At 43.4% G+C, this 18,652-nt stretch overlaps 1 protein-coding gene across 4 annotated transcripts in view; it reads right to left on the reverse strand.

Annotated features, from left to right (window-relative positions):
• LOC137413776 (bile acid receptor-like) overlaps positions 1-18,652 on the reverse strand; it is a 65,131-nt gene that overhangs the window by 21,255 nt on the left and 25,224 nt on the right. For all 4 annotated transcript variants that reach the window (XM_078782196.1, XM_068099214.2, XM_068099212.2 and 1 more), the window contains exons 3-4: positions 9,914-10,216; positions 2,432-2,572 (exon numbers count right to left, since the gene is read on the reverse strand). In XM_078782196.1, the coding sequence (XP_078638322.1) occupies positions 2,432-2,572; positions 9,914-10,216 (444 nt within the window). The remainder of the gene's footprint in view (positions 1-2,431; positions 2,573-9,913; positions 10,217-18,652) is intronic.

Genomic DNA, 18,652 nt, shown 5'->3' on the forward strand with positions numbered 1-18,652 from the left:
ATAACTGCTTATCTAACGGGCGAGAGGCAGCCATCTTGGTTCGTTACCTGCTCAAAAAGTCATTCATAGTAACAGTAAGGTTATAAATGAAAACACTAGTCATGTAAAACTGTATTTAGACGCCAGCGATGAATCTATGGTATGCACAATTATGAACATATACAATACATGGTTTTTTGCAGCGGCCATCTTGGATTTTGGTCAACATTAATCATTTAATATCATTTTAAGTCACAATATCACTTGACTGATGTAAGATGCAAGATATGGGCCCAGAAAAACCCACATATGGACACCCAATATGTATATGTAGCATTCACGTAGGCGGAAATATGCCCGATTTCGCGGTTTTGGCGGACATCTTGGATTTTGTCCTCTGGCCGAGTTAGCCCGCATTTTAAAAAAAGATACCCAAGCTTATTTTTTTATATATATTTTTATCTTTCAAAATCAACCTTCAAACCTTGATCACGGGAAAATGGTCACGAACTCTATTGGGAGCTCCCCTACTAACACTTTGGCTATAAGAATAGAGGAAGTCAGTAAGCCATGTGTGAAGTTGACCTTGGATCAAGTCAAGCAGATCGTTTGGAGAGCAAGGCAGGATGCATCAAAAGCACGAGATGTCCAGAGATATGGCCCTGATCTCATGTGTGACATTGAGGACCTCCATCTATTGTTGTGTGAGTTGAAGCAGCATGTCCAAGGTGGAGTGAGTGCTGCAGCATGTCGTTCTGATCATTGGAAGCAAGCTGATAGGTCTGTAGTTTAGGGGATCAGTTTTTTCACCTTTTTATGTAGAGCAGTGATGTTGGCGGATTTTCAAGCAGATGGAAGACGACCTAGCGCAGATGACAGGGTGAAAAGGGCAGAGGGAGGATGATAGGATTGCTTGTGCTCAAAAATGTTTGGAGCCCTGCACAGACCTATATTCAAAACAAGGACCTTTCCCTGAAGATGAAAAGACTTTTTTGCTGTGCTGTAGCGCTAACTTATCGTATGTGGTTGAGATGTGGATAAACAAGAGATATATTTCCAGGAAGATTGAGGCCTTTCATGACAGGTACCGGTACCTCTGAAAAATATTAGGTACCATTAAGGCTCAACAGTGGATAGGGCATATTAGGAGTGTATAAGTAGCAAGACAGTTTGGGATGAAGGAGACACTAGACTAGAGCATACTCTTGCAGCCAAAAATCTCCGTTGGCAAGGTCATCTTGCTGGAATGGAAGACAACTGCATCCCAAGAAGCTCTTATTTGGAGGAGGCAGATGAACGAGAAGAGGAAGAAGAATGCAACTGGTTCTCCCTTTTCCCTTCCATAAGAGCATTCCTGAAGATAAACTTACAAACACGATTAGTTTGTCACTTTGTGGCAGAAAGGCATCATCTATAGGATGGCCCTCTTTTAAGGTGTGTGTGTGTGTGTGTTTGTGTGTGTGTGTGTGTGTGTGTGTGTGTTTTCTCGAGTTGAATTGACAAATTTTGCAAAGAAACAGAGGCAACCAATTCAAAGGACCCATAATTTCCATGTCAGTGCAACATTTTATTCTCTATCAACTTTACTTTATCCCTTAAATCATTGCATCAGCTGTGCAGCCGTGCCCAGAGCCAATGATGCTACCCCACAGCCTTGTGCTGCATATGAACAAAGAAGAAGATTCCTTAAATTTTTACGTATGACCTGCAATATCTTTTTCACTGTAGAGACCAAACAACCATGGAGGTGCATCATGCACATTCATCACATAATAATGAGGAAATATCACTCCATTTTTTTTTACATCAATTACAAGGTCAAAGCCACTGTGCATGAGGGCTGGCGGGATGGCCTAGAGGTACACACACTTACCTCGAATTTGTCTAGCCAGGGTTTGAATCTCGGCCCAGCTATAAATTGTCATCCTGGTGTTTCACAGGCAGGGTGATTCATCAATGTGTGTGCCGTCCATCGGATGAACATTAAACTGGCGTCCCATCTGCTGACATTAGTTGGTGGATGTTAAAGTCCCACGGTGCCCTTCGTAATGAGTAGGAGGGCTATCACCTGCACCAGGAACAAATCCTAAATTCCTGCCCGAACCTACTGTGGTTACTGCATCAACGGCACAGCCATGCCCTCAGGTAATGATGCTACCCGCAACATTGTGCTGCATACGGAAGAAGAAGATGAATACTGCACATGAGACTTCAACCTGGGATTCCAGAATCATGAACCTGCAATAGGCTTAGAGAGGAATGCCAGCCAGGCCAACTCGGAAGTGAAAGGGTTTCTGGAGGCTAGTTAGACTCAAACATTACCATTTCAAAGAAACTGCAAACAGGTGTTAGAATAGTACCAGAAGAAAGGTTATAGATTAATCTAAAGCTCAGCGGTCATCAGTAAATGAGTAAATTAACTGGACTGTCATAGTAGGATACGTGCACGTACACTCAGCCAACATGCCGACTTGGTGACACTTCCTCAGACGGCAATGTTGACATTTCCGCCTCATGTACATGTCCATTTCACATGCCCCGACACTCTTGCAGGTGTATACGGCCCGCTTGGTGATGCTTCTGCGGAAAAACCCTGTGAGGTAGAGAAACCTTCTGTGAAGCCTGAGTTTGCCATAATCAATCAACTTATCGTAATTACAAACACGGTTCAAAACACATTACAAAAGGGGACCAAAAAACAACAACAACCACGGTTCCCGAAAAAGGCCAACCCCCGCTTTGCGGGGAAAAATGGCCTCTAAATGTGGTTATTTTTTTTTATAATCAACTTATCGTCTGCAAGGCAATCAATGCTTACTCTTACAATTGTATGCATAGTTTTAATGAAATATTATTAGCACTCAAGATTTCTGTAAAACTACTATAAAAAAATTTTATTATGATCAATGCTCCTAGAATAGCTGAATGACAGGGAAGGTGACATTAACATAGAAATGGAGCCTAGGGAGTTGGTATACAAGAAAGGAAGGAGAAAGGGGGAAAGAACAAACACACAAATAAGGACATCAATGCAAGACAAGGAAACTGGAAATTGGGCTGAGTCGACAAGGAACATGTAATAACTAGAATGACACTCTTCGACGTCACGACGTCGACCGATACGCCTCCGCCCACATTATTACATCATTACAATACTTGTACCAAGTTTGATTTAAATCCATTCAGCTGTTCTCAAGTTATCACATTTCTACCTGACATGACCTCTGATATTTGACCTCTTGACCCCAAAATTTAATGAGTGCATGTTTACATCATTATACATACCTGTACCAAGTTTTAATTTAAATCCCTTCAGCTGTTCACAAGTTATCACATTTTCACATGAAATGACCTACGACCTTTGGCCTTTGGACCCCAAAATCTAATCATTTAATCTTTACATCATTATACATATGTGTACCAAGTTTGAATTAGATCCCTTTAGTCGTTCTGAAGTTATAGACCTAGTACAGACTTTAACCTTTGACCTCTTGACCCGAAAATCTAATCAGTTCATCTTTACATCATTCTACATAACTGTACCGAATTTTGTCAGAATCCCATTAGTGGTTCACAAGTTATCATGGTAACAGGATTTTTACCTGACATGACCTCTGAGCTTTGACCTTGTTACCCCAAAATGTAATCAGTTCATCTTTACCTCATTATACATGACTGCACCAAGTTTGACTAAAGTCCCTTCAGCCCTTCTCAAGTTATCGCGGCAAAGAAAACCGATCACGGACGGACAGACGGACAACCTGAAAACATAATGCCTCAGACGACTTCGTCGGCAGAGGCATAAAAAATATACAGTCACGTGAAAAAGTAAGTACACCCCATGTAAAGTTTTGACTTTTTCAACATATTTCAACATACAGCTATTTGATCTTCATTTTAACAATATTGATAGATAAAGGTGATATAATATAACAAATATCATGAAACATTTACATTTTGTAGTCCATTGTATAATTTAAATCAACATAAATGAAAATTTCGCATGTGGAAAAAGTAAGTACACCCTTGGCTCTAATAGGTGGTATTGCCCCCTTTGGCAGAAACAACCTCAAGTAGGCGTTTCTTATAACTGTCTACCAGTCTCTGACATCGACCTGGAGAAATTTTTGTCCACTCCTCCATGCAGAATTCTTTCAGCTGTGCGATGTTTGAGGGGTTTCTTGCATGCACAGCTCATTTCAAATCCCCCCACAACATCTCGATGGGATTTAGATCCAGGCTTTGACTTGGCCATTCCAGAACCCTCCATTTCTTTCTTTTCAGCCATTCCTTGGTGGATTTACTGGTATGTTTAGGGTCATTGTCATGTTGCAAGGTCCACATTCGGTTGAGCTTCAACTCTCCGACAGATGACCTCACATTATCCTCAAGCATCCTCTGGTACAATGAAGAATTCATCGTGGATTCTATGATGGTGAGCTGCCAAGGCCCTGATGCAGCAAAGCTGCCCCAAACCATAATATTTCCACCACCATGCTTTACAGTTGGTTTACAGTTCTTGTGGTCAAATGCTGTCTTTGGTTTTTGCCAAACATGTCTTCTGGTACTGTGGCCAAATAGCTCTACCTTTGACTCATCTGTCCAGAGCACATTGTTCCAGAAGTGCTGGTCTTTGCTTAGGTGTTCATTTGCAAACTTTAGTCTTTCCCTGATGTTCTTTCTGGACAGCAAAGGTTTCCTTCTGGCACACCTCCCATGTAGATCAAATTTGTGCAGCCTCTTTCTAATGGTAGACTCGTGCACTTTGACATCAACAGTGGCAAGAGCGACCTGTAGGTCCCGTGATGACATTCTGGGGTTCTTAGAGACTTCTTTAAGCATCTTGCGGTCTGCTCTCGGGCTGAACTTGCTGGGGCGGCCTGGCCTGAACAAGTTGGCAGTTGTTTGGAATCTTCTCCACTTGTAGATGATCTTCCGGACAGTCGAATGATTGATTTCAAATTGTTTGGAGATCTTTTTAAATCCCTTCCCAGACCCGTAGGCATCTATAACCTTCTTTCTGAAGGCCTCAGAGAGCTCTTTTGATTGAGGCATGGTGACGCCGCACACTTCAACATCAAAGAGCAAACCAAACGAAATGTCTGAGGTTTAAATAAGACAGGTTCCACCAAGATCCTCTCTAACGACGTTCTAATCATTTGCACCTGAGCTAGTGCACCTGATTCTAATTTTAGGTATTTGAAGTAGTGATAAATGTTGGGGTGTACTTACTTTTTCCACATGCGAAATTTGCATTTATGTTTATTTAAATTATACAATGGACTACAAAATGTAAATGTTTCATGATATTTGTTATATTATATCACCTTTATCTATCAATATTGTTGAAATGAAGATCAAATAGCTGTATGTTGAAATATGTTGAAAAAGACAAAACTTTACATGGGGTGTACTTACTTTTTCACGTGACTGTTTACGGTATATAAAACAGGAAAATTTAGCAAATAGGGCAAATGTGGAACAGTGCAGCTGGACATAGAAGGGAATCGAGGAGAATGTGACATGGTGATGGCTTGCCATTTTTTAACATTGGAGAGAAGAACTTTACTGGACTGATTCAGGGAGGCAATTCATAGTCGAGAGATGAGAGGAGAAATGAGTTGAGGTGAGAGAAGAGGGGGTGGAATCCAAATCGGCAGTTAGACTGGAGTTGTGGAAAGTAACCAAGTAACCAGGTTTGGAGTCTGGTCAGACTTTCACGGACAAATAGCAAACAGGACAGGTTGGGCAAGACCAGATACAAGGGAATATAAAACTGCTAGACCACAACCTATTTGCAGTGGGAGAGCAGGCCTTGCACCTTAACCTCCTGGTGAGTTACTCCAATTTGAATTCCACCATTTTCAGGGGCACAAGTTGAGGTCTGGTAAAACCAGCACACAGAGGACACCCATACAGGATGGCACTGCAGATTAAGTCTTTGCACACTGTTAGGAGCTAAAAGCAGTCGACAAGCAACTAAACTCTGTGGAGTATCCCATATTGCGTCCCTGTCGAGGAGACCAGCTTGGATAGTGGATTGTTTAACCCAGTAGAAATGGTCATCCAGATTGTTCGTCCAATGAGCTGCAAAAGCCAGACCTCCACCAGAGGTCCAAGTCCTAGGAGCTACAATGACCTCTACACCACATGTTCGTTGACACAGTCGAGAGTATTGATGATGAGAAATGACGAACTCTGCGACATCACTTGAGAGAACATTTTTTGTAAAAAGTGCTATTGTTCAACAATGGTAAAACATATATTCATAGAAATACCAGGAAATAAAAGCTGACCTTCTGTACTCTTCCCTCGTATTCATCTGTTGGTCTGAAATCCAAATTTATTGAGTACTAGCTGAATGCGCCCGGCGATGCCCGGGTTCTTTTTGAATGAATTTAATCTTCTGTACATATGTCTGACACGAGCCCAGGATCAGTTCGTGCTCAACGATTCCTTGTTCTTTCTTCTGTCGGGCCCCGTGAGAGGGAATTTTGAAAGCATGTGTTGCAATCAGTCAGATATTCCTATTATGTGCATAAGTTGTACTTCAAGATAAATTTGAAAGAAGAAGAAGAAGATTTATTGCAAAATGGGCCTGGCCCGGCCGAGGCGGCCTCGACCGGCCTCGCCACCTAACCTATAACCTTCCCGGGGCCCGTCCCGACATTTTTTGTTTTAGTGATTTCCTCCTATCTTTCACCGTTCAGGAGATTAGCGCATGCAGACAAACAAACAAACAAACTAGAAATCGGTCATAGACCGAGGACTTGCCGGAATGTACTTTTTTATTGACCTTGAGTTTGACCTTTCAAGGTCACTCAAGGTCAAAGGTCATGGTGCCAAATGAAATGTCGTATGTGACTTCCTATATGTCAGTAACAGTAAGTGTATGCATATCTCTTGTACTTTTAGAGTTATAGTGGTTTGAAATATATTTTAAATGAAAACTCGACCCCCCTGATTTCACGTTTTGGGTGACCTTGAGCTTGACCTTGGGCCTAGAGAGTTAAAAATTGGGCACAGTCTATTCCAGGGCAAGGCAAATATGTGTGTAAAGTATGGTGATGCTATGTGCAACGATGTAGACATAGTACTGTGCACAAACAGACAGACGGACAGACAAACCAACCAACTTGCCGGAATCTATTCCGGCAGGTAACAAACAAACAAAAACTTTCTTTTATATACATACTAGCCGAAAGCACCCGGCGTTGCCCGGGTTCTTTTTGAATGATCTTACTACTATAATTCAGCTTTTACTCGCGGCCGCAGAAGATTGACTACTATAATTCAGCTCAGCTTTTAATTGCAAAATTGGCCCAGCCTGGCCGAGGCGGCCTCGACCGGCCTCGCCACCTAGCCTATAACCTTCCCGGGGCCCGTCCCGACATTTTTTGTTTCAGAGGTTTCCTCCTATCTTTCAGCGTTCAGGAGATTAGCGCGTGCAGACAAACAAACAAACAAAAACTTTCTTTTATATATATAGATAAATAAAATAAATAAATAATAAATAATAAGATAAGATAAAATGGATAAAGCAATAATAACAAATTTCACTTCACTGTTCCAATACTTATGGGGGGCATTGTATCTAGGCAGCAAAGCAGGAAAGCTGCACCACAAACACCAATGAGAAAATCTTACTGATCTGGGCCGGAAGGAAGAGGGAGACTTCTCTCACACACATGAGCAGGAAGAAACAGTGACTAATCACACCGCTGAGCATGAAGGAAAGGCTAGCACGTGTCTAAGATAAAGTTAGTCCCCTGTTCATCTTGGGGGATTTGGAACACATCGGGGTTGAAAAACCAGCATCACGTTGACAACACACTACCAAAACAAATGAAAACTGCCAGCACACGACTTCACCCATTACCACAAAACACACATTATACAACTCCAACATAAAGTTTATGTTTATAGGCCAACCTTGAGTTTTGCTTAGGACTGCTGGATATCTCAGAGATAGCAAACTCGCTTCGGGCTGTCGATTCTGATTTGATTCTCAACTCGACTCTAACCTGTCAGACTGGTGCTTCTCACTTATCAGGCAGGATGTTGAATCAACGAGTATTTCATCGGTTCGATGTACCAAAATGAGCCACCAAGCCCAAACAAATGAGGCACGCACGGTACATGATTATGGTGACAACCATGAATTATTTTTGCCTCTCACGTGATCAGCAGATGCCTCAAATCCATCTTTAAATTCATGGCTACAGTCAGGTTGGAAATTAATCCCAGACTAGACAGGTCAAAGGTGATGTGCTACCTAAGAGCTATCCTATCAGCCCTTGATAAAATCAAGGTCGGCCTGCAAATTCAATTTGCTTCCTTGCCAGCAGAAAGTTCAATGATTGAATAACTAGGTTTTGGTTAATTAGAGTTGTTCTGTAATTTACCGATGACTATTAGTGACAGAAACAAAGTTGATCTTGAGTTACTTTTTGTTCTGACCATCTCTGATGTGGATTATTCATATTTATAATCAATGTTTGTGCATTCCATCCACTAAAAACAATGGTTTAATACTTTAGGGCATCTAATGTTTTGTTGTTGTTGTTGTTTCATAGCCCCAGACAATTCTCTCGCAGGAGCGACCTGGAGATCCCCCACATCCAGGATGGTGTACCCCACCTTCACAGTCAGGGCCACACAGGGTAAGAGAGAGAGAACAGACAAGAGGGAAAGCACTGGTCCATGGGGACCAATCGATACTCTGACCGTGACCATGCTGCCCTGATGAATCTGGGCAGCAGCAGGATAGAATGAGAAAGATTTGGCCCCCGACTTGCATTTGGGGAACAACAAACCCGACTTGCGTTTTGGGTTTCACTATCTGCCATGATCTATCCTGGGAAAACCACATTTCCAAGCTGACCTCCAAAGCCAGTCGCCGACTGGGCATCGTCCGTCGTCCGAAGTCCTTCCTCGGCACATCTGAGCTCCTCAGCACATACAAGGCTTTCATCCGCAGCACAATGGAGTACTGCTCTCCCCTCTGGGCTGGTGCTCCTGCCTCACACCTAGCTCGGCTTCACGCTGTTGAAACCAAAGCTTTCAGAATCATTGGAATCTCCTGCGATGAAGCTATCTCCGAGGGCCTTTCACTCACTCACCGCAGGCAGGTTGGTGGTCTTTCTGTCTTCTACCGACTCCCTCTTCAGCCTTGCTCCCCCAGCTCTCTCTGTGCTCTGTCCCCCAAATATTCCTACAGGTCGCACAAGATCTGCCTGCAACCCACTTATGGTTAAACTGCCAAAATCAAGACTCTCTGCTCACCTTCATGCCTCTTTTCTCCCACCGCTGGAACAAACTCCCCCACTCACTTCAATCCCACTCCACCCTCCAGGTCTTTAAAACAGCTGTTCACCACCATCTCTTATCTTCCCCCATCCAAAACCTTGATCTTTTCTACCCCTGTTAATTCACCCCAGATCCACTTTTTTGAAATACCAACTTATTTCCTGGAAGTCCTAGCTGTGTCCATGTGTTTTATACCTCTCCCCCCCCCCCCCCCTTCCCATGCCTCCTCCCCCAAGCCCTCCCCCTCCCACAGATCTCCCGATGTCCCTGCTCTCCACCTTGTTCGCCCACTCCCTTTATCATATGTTTTATGTTTTATGTGTCAGTTTGTCTTTTTGTGATCAATGTTAGCTCTTGCACGAGCCTCGATCTTGTATACAAAAAACAAACCAAAAAAAAAACCATAAAGAGGCATCCCCAATCGTTGTTCTGATTTTTAGTTGTTCTCGTTGCTGTTAAATTCAAACATGTGTCATTCCAGATTTATGTATAATCGTCCAACATATATATATATATATATATATATATATATATATATATATATATATATATATATATATATATGTATATGTATAATCTGCAGCAACATATACAACAGCAGCTGTACATGAAATAACAGCCGTACCTTTGCAGCCCTCGCAGGTAAGTGCATTGTAGTGATAGCCCGATGCCTTGTCTCCACACACTAAGCACAGGTCTTCAGTTGCCCGTCCTGTTCGCCACCCGGTCGATCCCACTCCAAAGTGACCACTAGTGACTCTGTCTGCTCGACACCGACCACCCATGCGTGGGATAATGGTCGGCAAAGGTATGTGTATGGGGGGAGGGGCCGACGTGTCCTGGAAACAGGTTTTCAGGCTGTCCATTTGACCACGGCCGTAATAACTAGCGTAAGCCTCATCATGAGTTAGGCCTTCAGTAAAAGGGTCTGCAAAAGGTGAGGGAATAAAAAAATGATAAAAAATAATTAAATTTATATACGAGGAAAAACAAACACATGGATAACCACACATATGGACTACCCTATATACCTCGTGTAGGCTGTGCATATTATGACATGCCAATGTACTTTTACATGAGTGACAGGATAGTGTAGCGGTAGCGTACTTACCTTTGAGCGGTCTGGTCTGGGTTTCATTCCAGACTCAACTATAACCTGTCAAATTGGTGCCTAATAAGCAGGGCATTGCATCACAAAAAAAAAGGTTTTGCAAAAATTACGTTGCATTATTGTTAACAAGCGTTACGCCTAGGTCCCCCGTCGGGGAAGTGATGCGAGTTGACAAAGTGGAACACGCAGAAAACATGCTATGATATGATATTTCGCTCACAAGGTTCAGACATACATGGAGGCAGCCATCTTGGATTTTGACGTGGCGACCCAATTTTCAATAGCGTTCTTCCTTATGCCGAGATACACCCACACACCAGAAGGTACTTCGCTTATTTTTCAAGATATTCATCTCACAAGGTTCAGACATATATATGGTGGCGGCCATCTTGGATTTTGACGTGGCGACCCAATTTTCAATAGCGTTATTCCTTATGGCGAGATACACCCACACACCAAATTAGAAGTTGGTACTTCGCTTATTTTTCAAGATATTCATCTCAAGGTTCGGACAGACATGGCGGCGGCCATCTTGGATTTTGACGTGGCGACCCAATAGATACACCCACACACCACATTAGACGTTGGTACTTCGCTTATTGTTCAAGATATTTCGCTCACAAGTTTCAGACATATATATGGTGGCGGCCATCTTGGATTTTGACTTGACGACCCAATTTTCAATAGCGTTCTTCCTTATGCCTAGATACACCCACACACCAGATTAGAAGTTGGTACTTCGCTTATTTTTCAAGATATGCAGGTTACAAGGTTCAGACATACATGGCATCAGACATACATGGCGGCGGCCATCTTGGATTTTGACGTGGGTTGCACCCACACACCAAATTCGAATGCGGTCCTTCGCTTACGCACGCACGCCCGCACACACGCACGCACACACGCACGCCCACACGCACGCCCGCACGGACGGACACACGGACGGAGGGGAAAGCCATAGTCCCCCTTTCGCTCCGCTGTGCGACGGGGGACAAAAAAAATACACAGTCTCTTATTATCTTCTTCCTGTATGTAAATACATGTTCAAGGCCCAGCATGAGCTTCCATCAGTGTAAAAATAAATTAAAATCGCAAAATCAACAGTATGTTGGATCTGAACCTGACATTTGAGGAAGAAGAGTCACAGGTTTTGATGGAGCACCAATTCACCCAATGCAATTTGTACCAAAACTTTTATCAACAAGGTGAGTTCACAAAAGTATGCGAACCAATGTGGGAAGCAAAGTACGGTGGTTATCATACCTTTGTCAACTTCCAGTTGATGAAACTTATCATTTCAATTGTTTGCCAATGCAGACCAACAAAAGCCTTGACAGGCCAGGTGTGGTACTACTCCAATGCCATTGCTACCTTGCACCGCATCTGCTCACCTGATTGTTCAGCAAATATTCTTTATACACCACATATATGTTGAACCCCTTTAGCGCAAAATAATACATCGAGCTTACCTTTGAAAGTGTTTCACAAACCAACTTTGGCACATGTTGCACGTGGTAGTGCCCTGTGAAGATGTCTTTGTAAAACTACTTCATCTTATACTCTCTGTTCTTACCTTCCTCTTATTTGTATTTAAAGGTGCCACTTCATCATTTTCATATTTACCGGCGTGTTATGGGTCTACAATAATTTAAGGTTGAATGAGGCAAACACGAAGTTATGGCTACCAAGTGATCTCTTTCTTCACATTAAAAGACAAGAACGGCACTGGGTAGCGCATTCCTCTGCCAGACTGGGCTGAAGGGTTTACGTTTTGTAACCCACTAATAGGCCAGATCTGGATCGGGACCTGAACCAAAATCGAATCGGCTTGTTCTTGTCACCGACCCAACTCGTCCACCAAGTTTCGTCCGAATCCACCCACAACTATTTGAGATATCGTGCTATGTATCGTTTTTAGCCCGATCACTCAATGGTGAAGAATCACTTTAAACATCTCGGATCTGGATCCAGATTCGGATGTTCACCAACATCGAATCAATTTGTCCATGTCACGCACCCAACCTATCCACAGACAGACAAACAGACAGGGGTGAAAATATAACCTCCGCCACTGAAATGAAAGCAACGCAGTCTCTTTTTTTGCTACCCTTGCTGTCACGATGCTTCGTAGCTGCATTGCTGGCTTCCTGGATGATTGCTTTTTCTTTCTGGCAATGGAATTTAAGTCCAAAATAGGCCTGTTGATGTAAACTTGTGCAAACCCATGTGACCATAGTACAATGCTTACCATTTGTGCATGGTGTTCCATAGTACTCAGGCCTATAGAGATTACTCTTTGTATCATTATTTACATATGCACCATATGCTTCATATGTCATGCCATTCATTCCATGAGTGGTGCAAAAATCCTCCTGTGAAGTCATAATCTAAAAATATTATTTTTTTCACTTTGCCTTTGCCAACTCACAGAGTAAACAACAAAAAAAAAAATCAAACGAAGTTAAATATTCTTACCCATCATCCCTTATCATACATACACTCCCTGCTTATGTAAAAGCATCTCTAACTGCATTGTTTGCTTGTCTGTTATCCATTAACTGCCCTATTGGGAAACCTCCCATTGAGGTATTCAAAAATTAACAGACACATGAAAAGCCTCTTTCTGTCTTTCTTTTTTCAACTTTCACTTTTTCTACCTCTGTCCGACTCATGACCAACATCAACAACTGTGAGCCTGGACGAGCTTGTACTCATTTTGGCCAAAAGCTGTTTGTGGTAACATTTTGGGGCCAAATTTATGAAACATATGTCCATGAGATTAATTTGTAGTTGCCCAATATATATATATATATATATATATATGTATATATATATATATATATATATATATATATATATATATATATATATAGTACAGTGCATGGGGAGGTATAGAAATATTGATATTCACGCAATTTCGATTTATGTGCATTTTTGTTGCATACACAGATGGTGTGTATATATGTTCAGAGGGTTGCTAGTTTGCACATTTACCGAAAGCAAAAATATATATAACCACAAACTATTCAGTCAGTTCCGTCCAACATATAAATGCCTTTTCTTCGATTTACTTTACCTAGAAACCTTAGCAGTCTTCACAGTTAGTGACAATTACGCTGTTAAAGGACATTTCCAGCAAACTCACTAAATATTCCACTCTCTATTGGGAACAAATTCCCTTACAACAGCACGGTGTTACCGGGTTATCTGCTCACATATATATGTATATATATATATATATTGTTATGGATCTCCGACATCGGCTCTCCCCTTATCAAGAGGGAGTTAATCCCCCTGTCTCTTATCTGGCCGACACGGTCCTGGGGGTTATCACGTTCCTTCCGGTCGGTATTAAATAGGGTTGTTGGTCGAATTAGTCCTATTACCTAATTACTAACACCGACCGTGAAGCAAGGAAATAACTTCCACCCGAACCATGGCGTTAGTGGACACGCCGAGCGAAGCGAGCCACGATTCGTGCCGTTAACAAGGACTAGACCTGATTCTAAGCGGTTCCTAATCGTGCCACGCTTACCCAATTGAGAAGAGACTGATACGATCGGATTGAGAGGAAACCAGCAAAATAGGAAGAACAGATTGGTTTATTAATTATGTACAAATAAGAAGAGGAAAAGAAAGAATGTACACGAAAGAAAGATGAAGGAAAAGTACACAGGGCAGCCTTAGACAGTCTTATTCTATTCCCTGGACACAGGCCCGATCGCTCTCAGATTCGGTCTCAGACTTCAGACTCACACGGGGATGCAGATGGTAGGGTGGAAGGTCCGGCGATGGTGTCCAGGCTCCGGTCCTCGACCCGTACCAGGCGATGAAACCCGGCAGGCAGCTCGCCGCGTAGCGTAGCGCGAGCGGACAATTATCGTGACGGGGAAAGGTAAGCTGGGCTATTGGCGTACGTAATTGGTGTACCGGCGCTTTTGTACTCGCGCTACCGGTCTTACTCGCTCCAAGCGCCCCCTCCCCAATGTCCTGCACGCTGCAGTTCTTGGCAATGCGTGCCGCGCGCTCGCCCTTAGTACAGCGGGTTGCCACAGCGCGTCTCTCCCTTCCGTACTCAACTCTCGTGCCAGTTCTTTTGTAGTACCAATCTTGGCTCCAGTCCTTTCGCAATGAGCGCTGCTCCGTAAGTCCTTTACACACTGCACTTTCCCCACCAGTCCTTTGTAATCAGCGCCAGCGAGTCCTCTCCGCACAGTCCTATTTAAGGGCTTTGCGTGCGCGCTTTTATAACCCAAACCAGCGAACGCTCTCGAAGCCCAAAACCACGCCCGGTCAGGCGACCTCACCTCAGCCCTGGTTGGCTGGTGTTGGCTTACCGGATCCGCCTTGATGGCTGGTTGATGTGGCCGCACCTTCATCCTGGCGCTCCACCCCCTTTTCGGGCCTCACCTTGTGGCTTTTGGCTGGGTTGAGCGAGCCCAAGGGCAGCGAAGGCTGCTGGCAAAGGAGTGTACCAAATTGGGAGGGGCCATGGGGTGCAGACTGGAGAGCGCTTAATGGCATCGATGAAGGGAGGCTGCCAAATGAACAAAGGGGCCTACTCTTATTTGTTTGACGCAACGCAGATGCAACTATTGGTAATGGCCTTATCTAAACACAGACTATGAAATAACTGACGTCCTAAGGTGACCTACATGTTGCTTGTGGCCTACCTATGGGGTGCAACCTTTAACCTTTAATGCTGTTATATTTACAAGTGTGGGTTCTCAAAACCGCAACAATATATATATATATATGTAATCGGGAGATTAAAGACGCGGACGTAGCTTCAGGACGGTCGATCTTTAATTCTCGACAAGCTTTCGACCAACAAAGGTCTTCTTCTTAGTCGTCCCCAAGTTCAGCGGAAGTATATATATATTGTTGCGGTTTTGAGTTTGTACAATAAAGGTTAATTTTCCCCCTCATAGTTTAGTCACACTACAACACGTTGCCTCGCGATAGTTTGGTTATTTCATAGTAAATGAAAGCATAGTCCTTTTCCTGTGTTAGTCTTGCATTGAGTAGATTAATGAGAGTTAGGCCGCTTCCATTGCCTTATGCCGCCTTATGCCGCCTTTGGCTTTTGGCGCAAATTAACACGAGGCAGGCCTGACAAATCGAGGCAAGACCGAAGGAAGGCGGAGGAGAAGCCGACGGTAAGAGCGAGCTGCCAATCAGGGCTCGAAGGGAGTGGCTGCGTCACTGTGTCAAAAGGCATGGTTAGAACATTCGAGCGAGCTAAGGGGGTTGGCAATATAACCCGTTGCGCAAAGCCCCCCACAGCAGTTCTGCGGAGCGGTGAGCTGTACCAAGTTATGAGAAGGGAGAGGCGCTTGTTGAACGAGTTCAAAGAGAGAGAGAGAAGACACGCATGAACCAAGTTATAAGGCGCTCTTACAAATGAAATGCTCGGTTGAGCTTGAGGAAAAACCCTCGATTGAGTTACGCGAGTGAGAGCGCACCGTTATTTAATAGCGCTGTGAGAAAGCGCCAAGCCTGGCGTGAGACACGTACATTTTCCCGCCTGCCTGCTCTGCCCTTTGTTCGAGAGACGTGCTGCAAGAATCCGTCTCGCCGCCTGCTTGCCTTCATCGACGGACGTGCTGTGACCGGGGAGAGCCATGTCGGGCGAAGCCGTTCCTGGATGACAAAGTTGGCGCGTTCGGCGAGTGAACATCATCCTCCCTTCAATTCCCCCTGTGAGTGTGATCGGGCCCGTGTCTGGGATTAAGTTAAGACTGTATAAGGCTGCTCCGTGTCTCTGCTTTCTACCTATCCTTGTACATAATAGTGTAAATAATTATTAAACCTGTGTTCTTCCTTTTATTCGACCGTCTCGTCCCTTCCATCTATTGACTAAGCGTGGTACGAATAAAACCGCTCTAATTGGGTTCCAATACCAGAGATCTGCACGGACCACGTGGTACGTCATCCACTCGGACATACCCAAATTATGCGTGGTTCGTGCGAGGCTTGATCCCCACTTCCGCGGCGGCGCAGGTATTTAGGTACGTGCAAAATTGTCACGAAACCCTACCTTGCATCTGCCCGGGAGTGGCGATTCAAGTCTCTCGGTTGCGCTGACCCAAAAAGAACAAGGGGCTTAATCTCCCCTTGGTAAGGGCAGCAGGGTCGCGTGGAAACCGTAACTATATATATATATATATATATATATATATATATATATATATATATATATATATATATATATATATATATATATATATATATTGTTACGGATTTTTTTGTGTTTTGTGTGTTTTGTGTTTTGTCAAATTTTGTGTTTTGTGTTTCAAATTTTGTGTTTCATCAAACTTGCATCAAAACTGCAACTTGGTTTCTGGGTCGTACCCATAAACCCAGGACTCATCGCCAGTGATCACTGTGTTGAGGAAGCTGGGATCGCTGTTCACAGTCTCCAGCATGTCCTGTGCGATCTCCAAACGGAGTTGCTTCTGCTCAATCGTTAGCAGCTTTGGTACGAACTTCGCTGAGATTCTCCTGAAGCCCAAATCCTCCTTCATAACGGAATGAACGGTGTTGAATCTTGCGGATCGTTTCCACTTGGGAATCGCCAAGCTTTACACAAAATTTGATGCAGTAGCGTTGTTCAAGTTTTTCCATCATTTTGTCAAAAACGAAAATCCGACGGCGCTCACTTACATTTCCTCACTCATCGGCGGTCTGCCGTCGAATGACAGCTTCTGCAGGTGGGAAAAAATTCACGCGTGCGCATTAGGATCACCTACATACGTGCACCAATCAACGCCTCCCTAGCTTCTTCTTTTTTTACGCACGAAAAATAAAGGTCGGATACTTTTTGAACACACTACGTATATATATATATATACAAACACACACACACACACACACACACACACACACACACACACACACACACACACACACACACACACACACACACACAACATGTCTTTTCGACTGTCAAACTGAAAGTTCATTGCAAAATTGATGGTCGTTAATTTCTCATTGAAATTTGCCCAATGGGAGTCTCAGAAAAATCTGCAAAATTGACTTGAAAATCTCGTTTATAGGTACAGGTACCGTACATGGTATTACAGGTATACCGGTTTACTGCGGTTTACATTTTTAATAATGCGTATTCAACTACCTTTTGATTTTTGAATGGTTTGATTACAAATTGACAAGTGGAAACTAACAGTTGATTAAAAAAAAGTTAGAAACTACGTTACCTCTGCTTGAATTTGTTGTTGCTTTTGTTTTATTTTTTACAGGATCTAAGGTTCGTAATGGAACACACACGCACACATGCATGCATGCACGCGCACACACATGCATACACGCAAGACAACTGTTGGATGAGACAAGCAGCCACTGAGCTTGGGGAAAGTTCCATCACTTCCTGTGGCATTCTGGGTACCAGTGACGTCACAACAAATGTCCCGCCATTCTCACCACACTCAGCGGGGCATTCCCTAAGGAGGGATTTCTTCCTCCACATTGATGCCAATCTACTGTATGTGGATTGTCCATGCCCTTATCTTTTTCAATGATAATCAAGCAAGGAAGCAGCACGTACCAATTTATAGTCTTTGTTACTACTTGGATGGGGTTTGAACCACCAACCTCCCAGACTCGGAGCAATGCTCTAACCATTGCACCATTGAGTCTGGACAGTGTTGCTGAAAAGGGACATTATTTACCGAACACGAACGCATTGTATGTTGCCCATGGTTGCCCATAAAACGATAAAATTGAAGAGAACATTGCAGTTTGCCACCATTGCAATGCCTTTGTCAAATACACTACAAAGTTAACTCGCATCCACCGACGCCACAGAATTCAGCTGTCACATTCACACTATTTACAAAGTGGGAGGGAAATGACAAGAAAAGCCGTTTGAATCGACACACGTGCTCAAAAGTTTCACCTCCCAGCCTACTATAGGAAGTGTGTTTCCCTCATCAGATAAATACCGAGGTAGTACAACGTAAGCACAGGACTTGTTCCATCATTTATTAAGTGACATCTGAAATGACTGGATGAAGGTGTAGAGCCAAGTTTGAACAACAATTTTTAGTCCAATTCATAATTACAATATATTGTGGAACGTATCACAGTTCAAGCTTCTGGCATCGTAGTAATCTGCATTACATATAATTTGATACTACTCATCTCCACCTAGAGAGGGCCTTAAGCCAGCTGTCCTGTATGTCTGCACTGATGCATGGATGCAAAATAATCAATTGTACTTCTCACTGAAGTAGG

Source organism: Myxine glutinosa, chromosome 7, assembly GCF_964187855.1.
Source record: "Myxine glutinosa chromosome 7, kmMyxGlut1.1, whole genome shotgun sequence".
Taxonomy (NCBI): Eukaryota; Metazoa; Chordata; class Myxini; order Myxiniformes; family Myxinidae; genus Myxine; species Myxine glutinosa.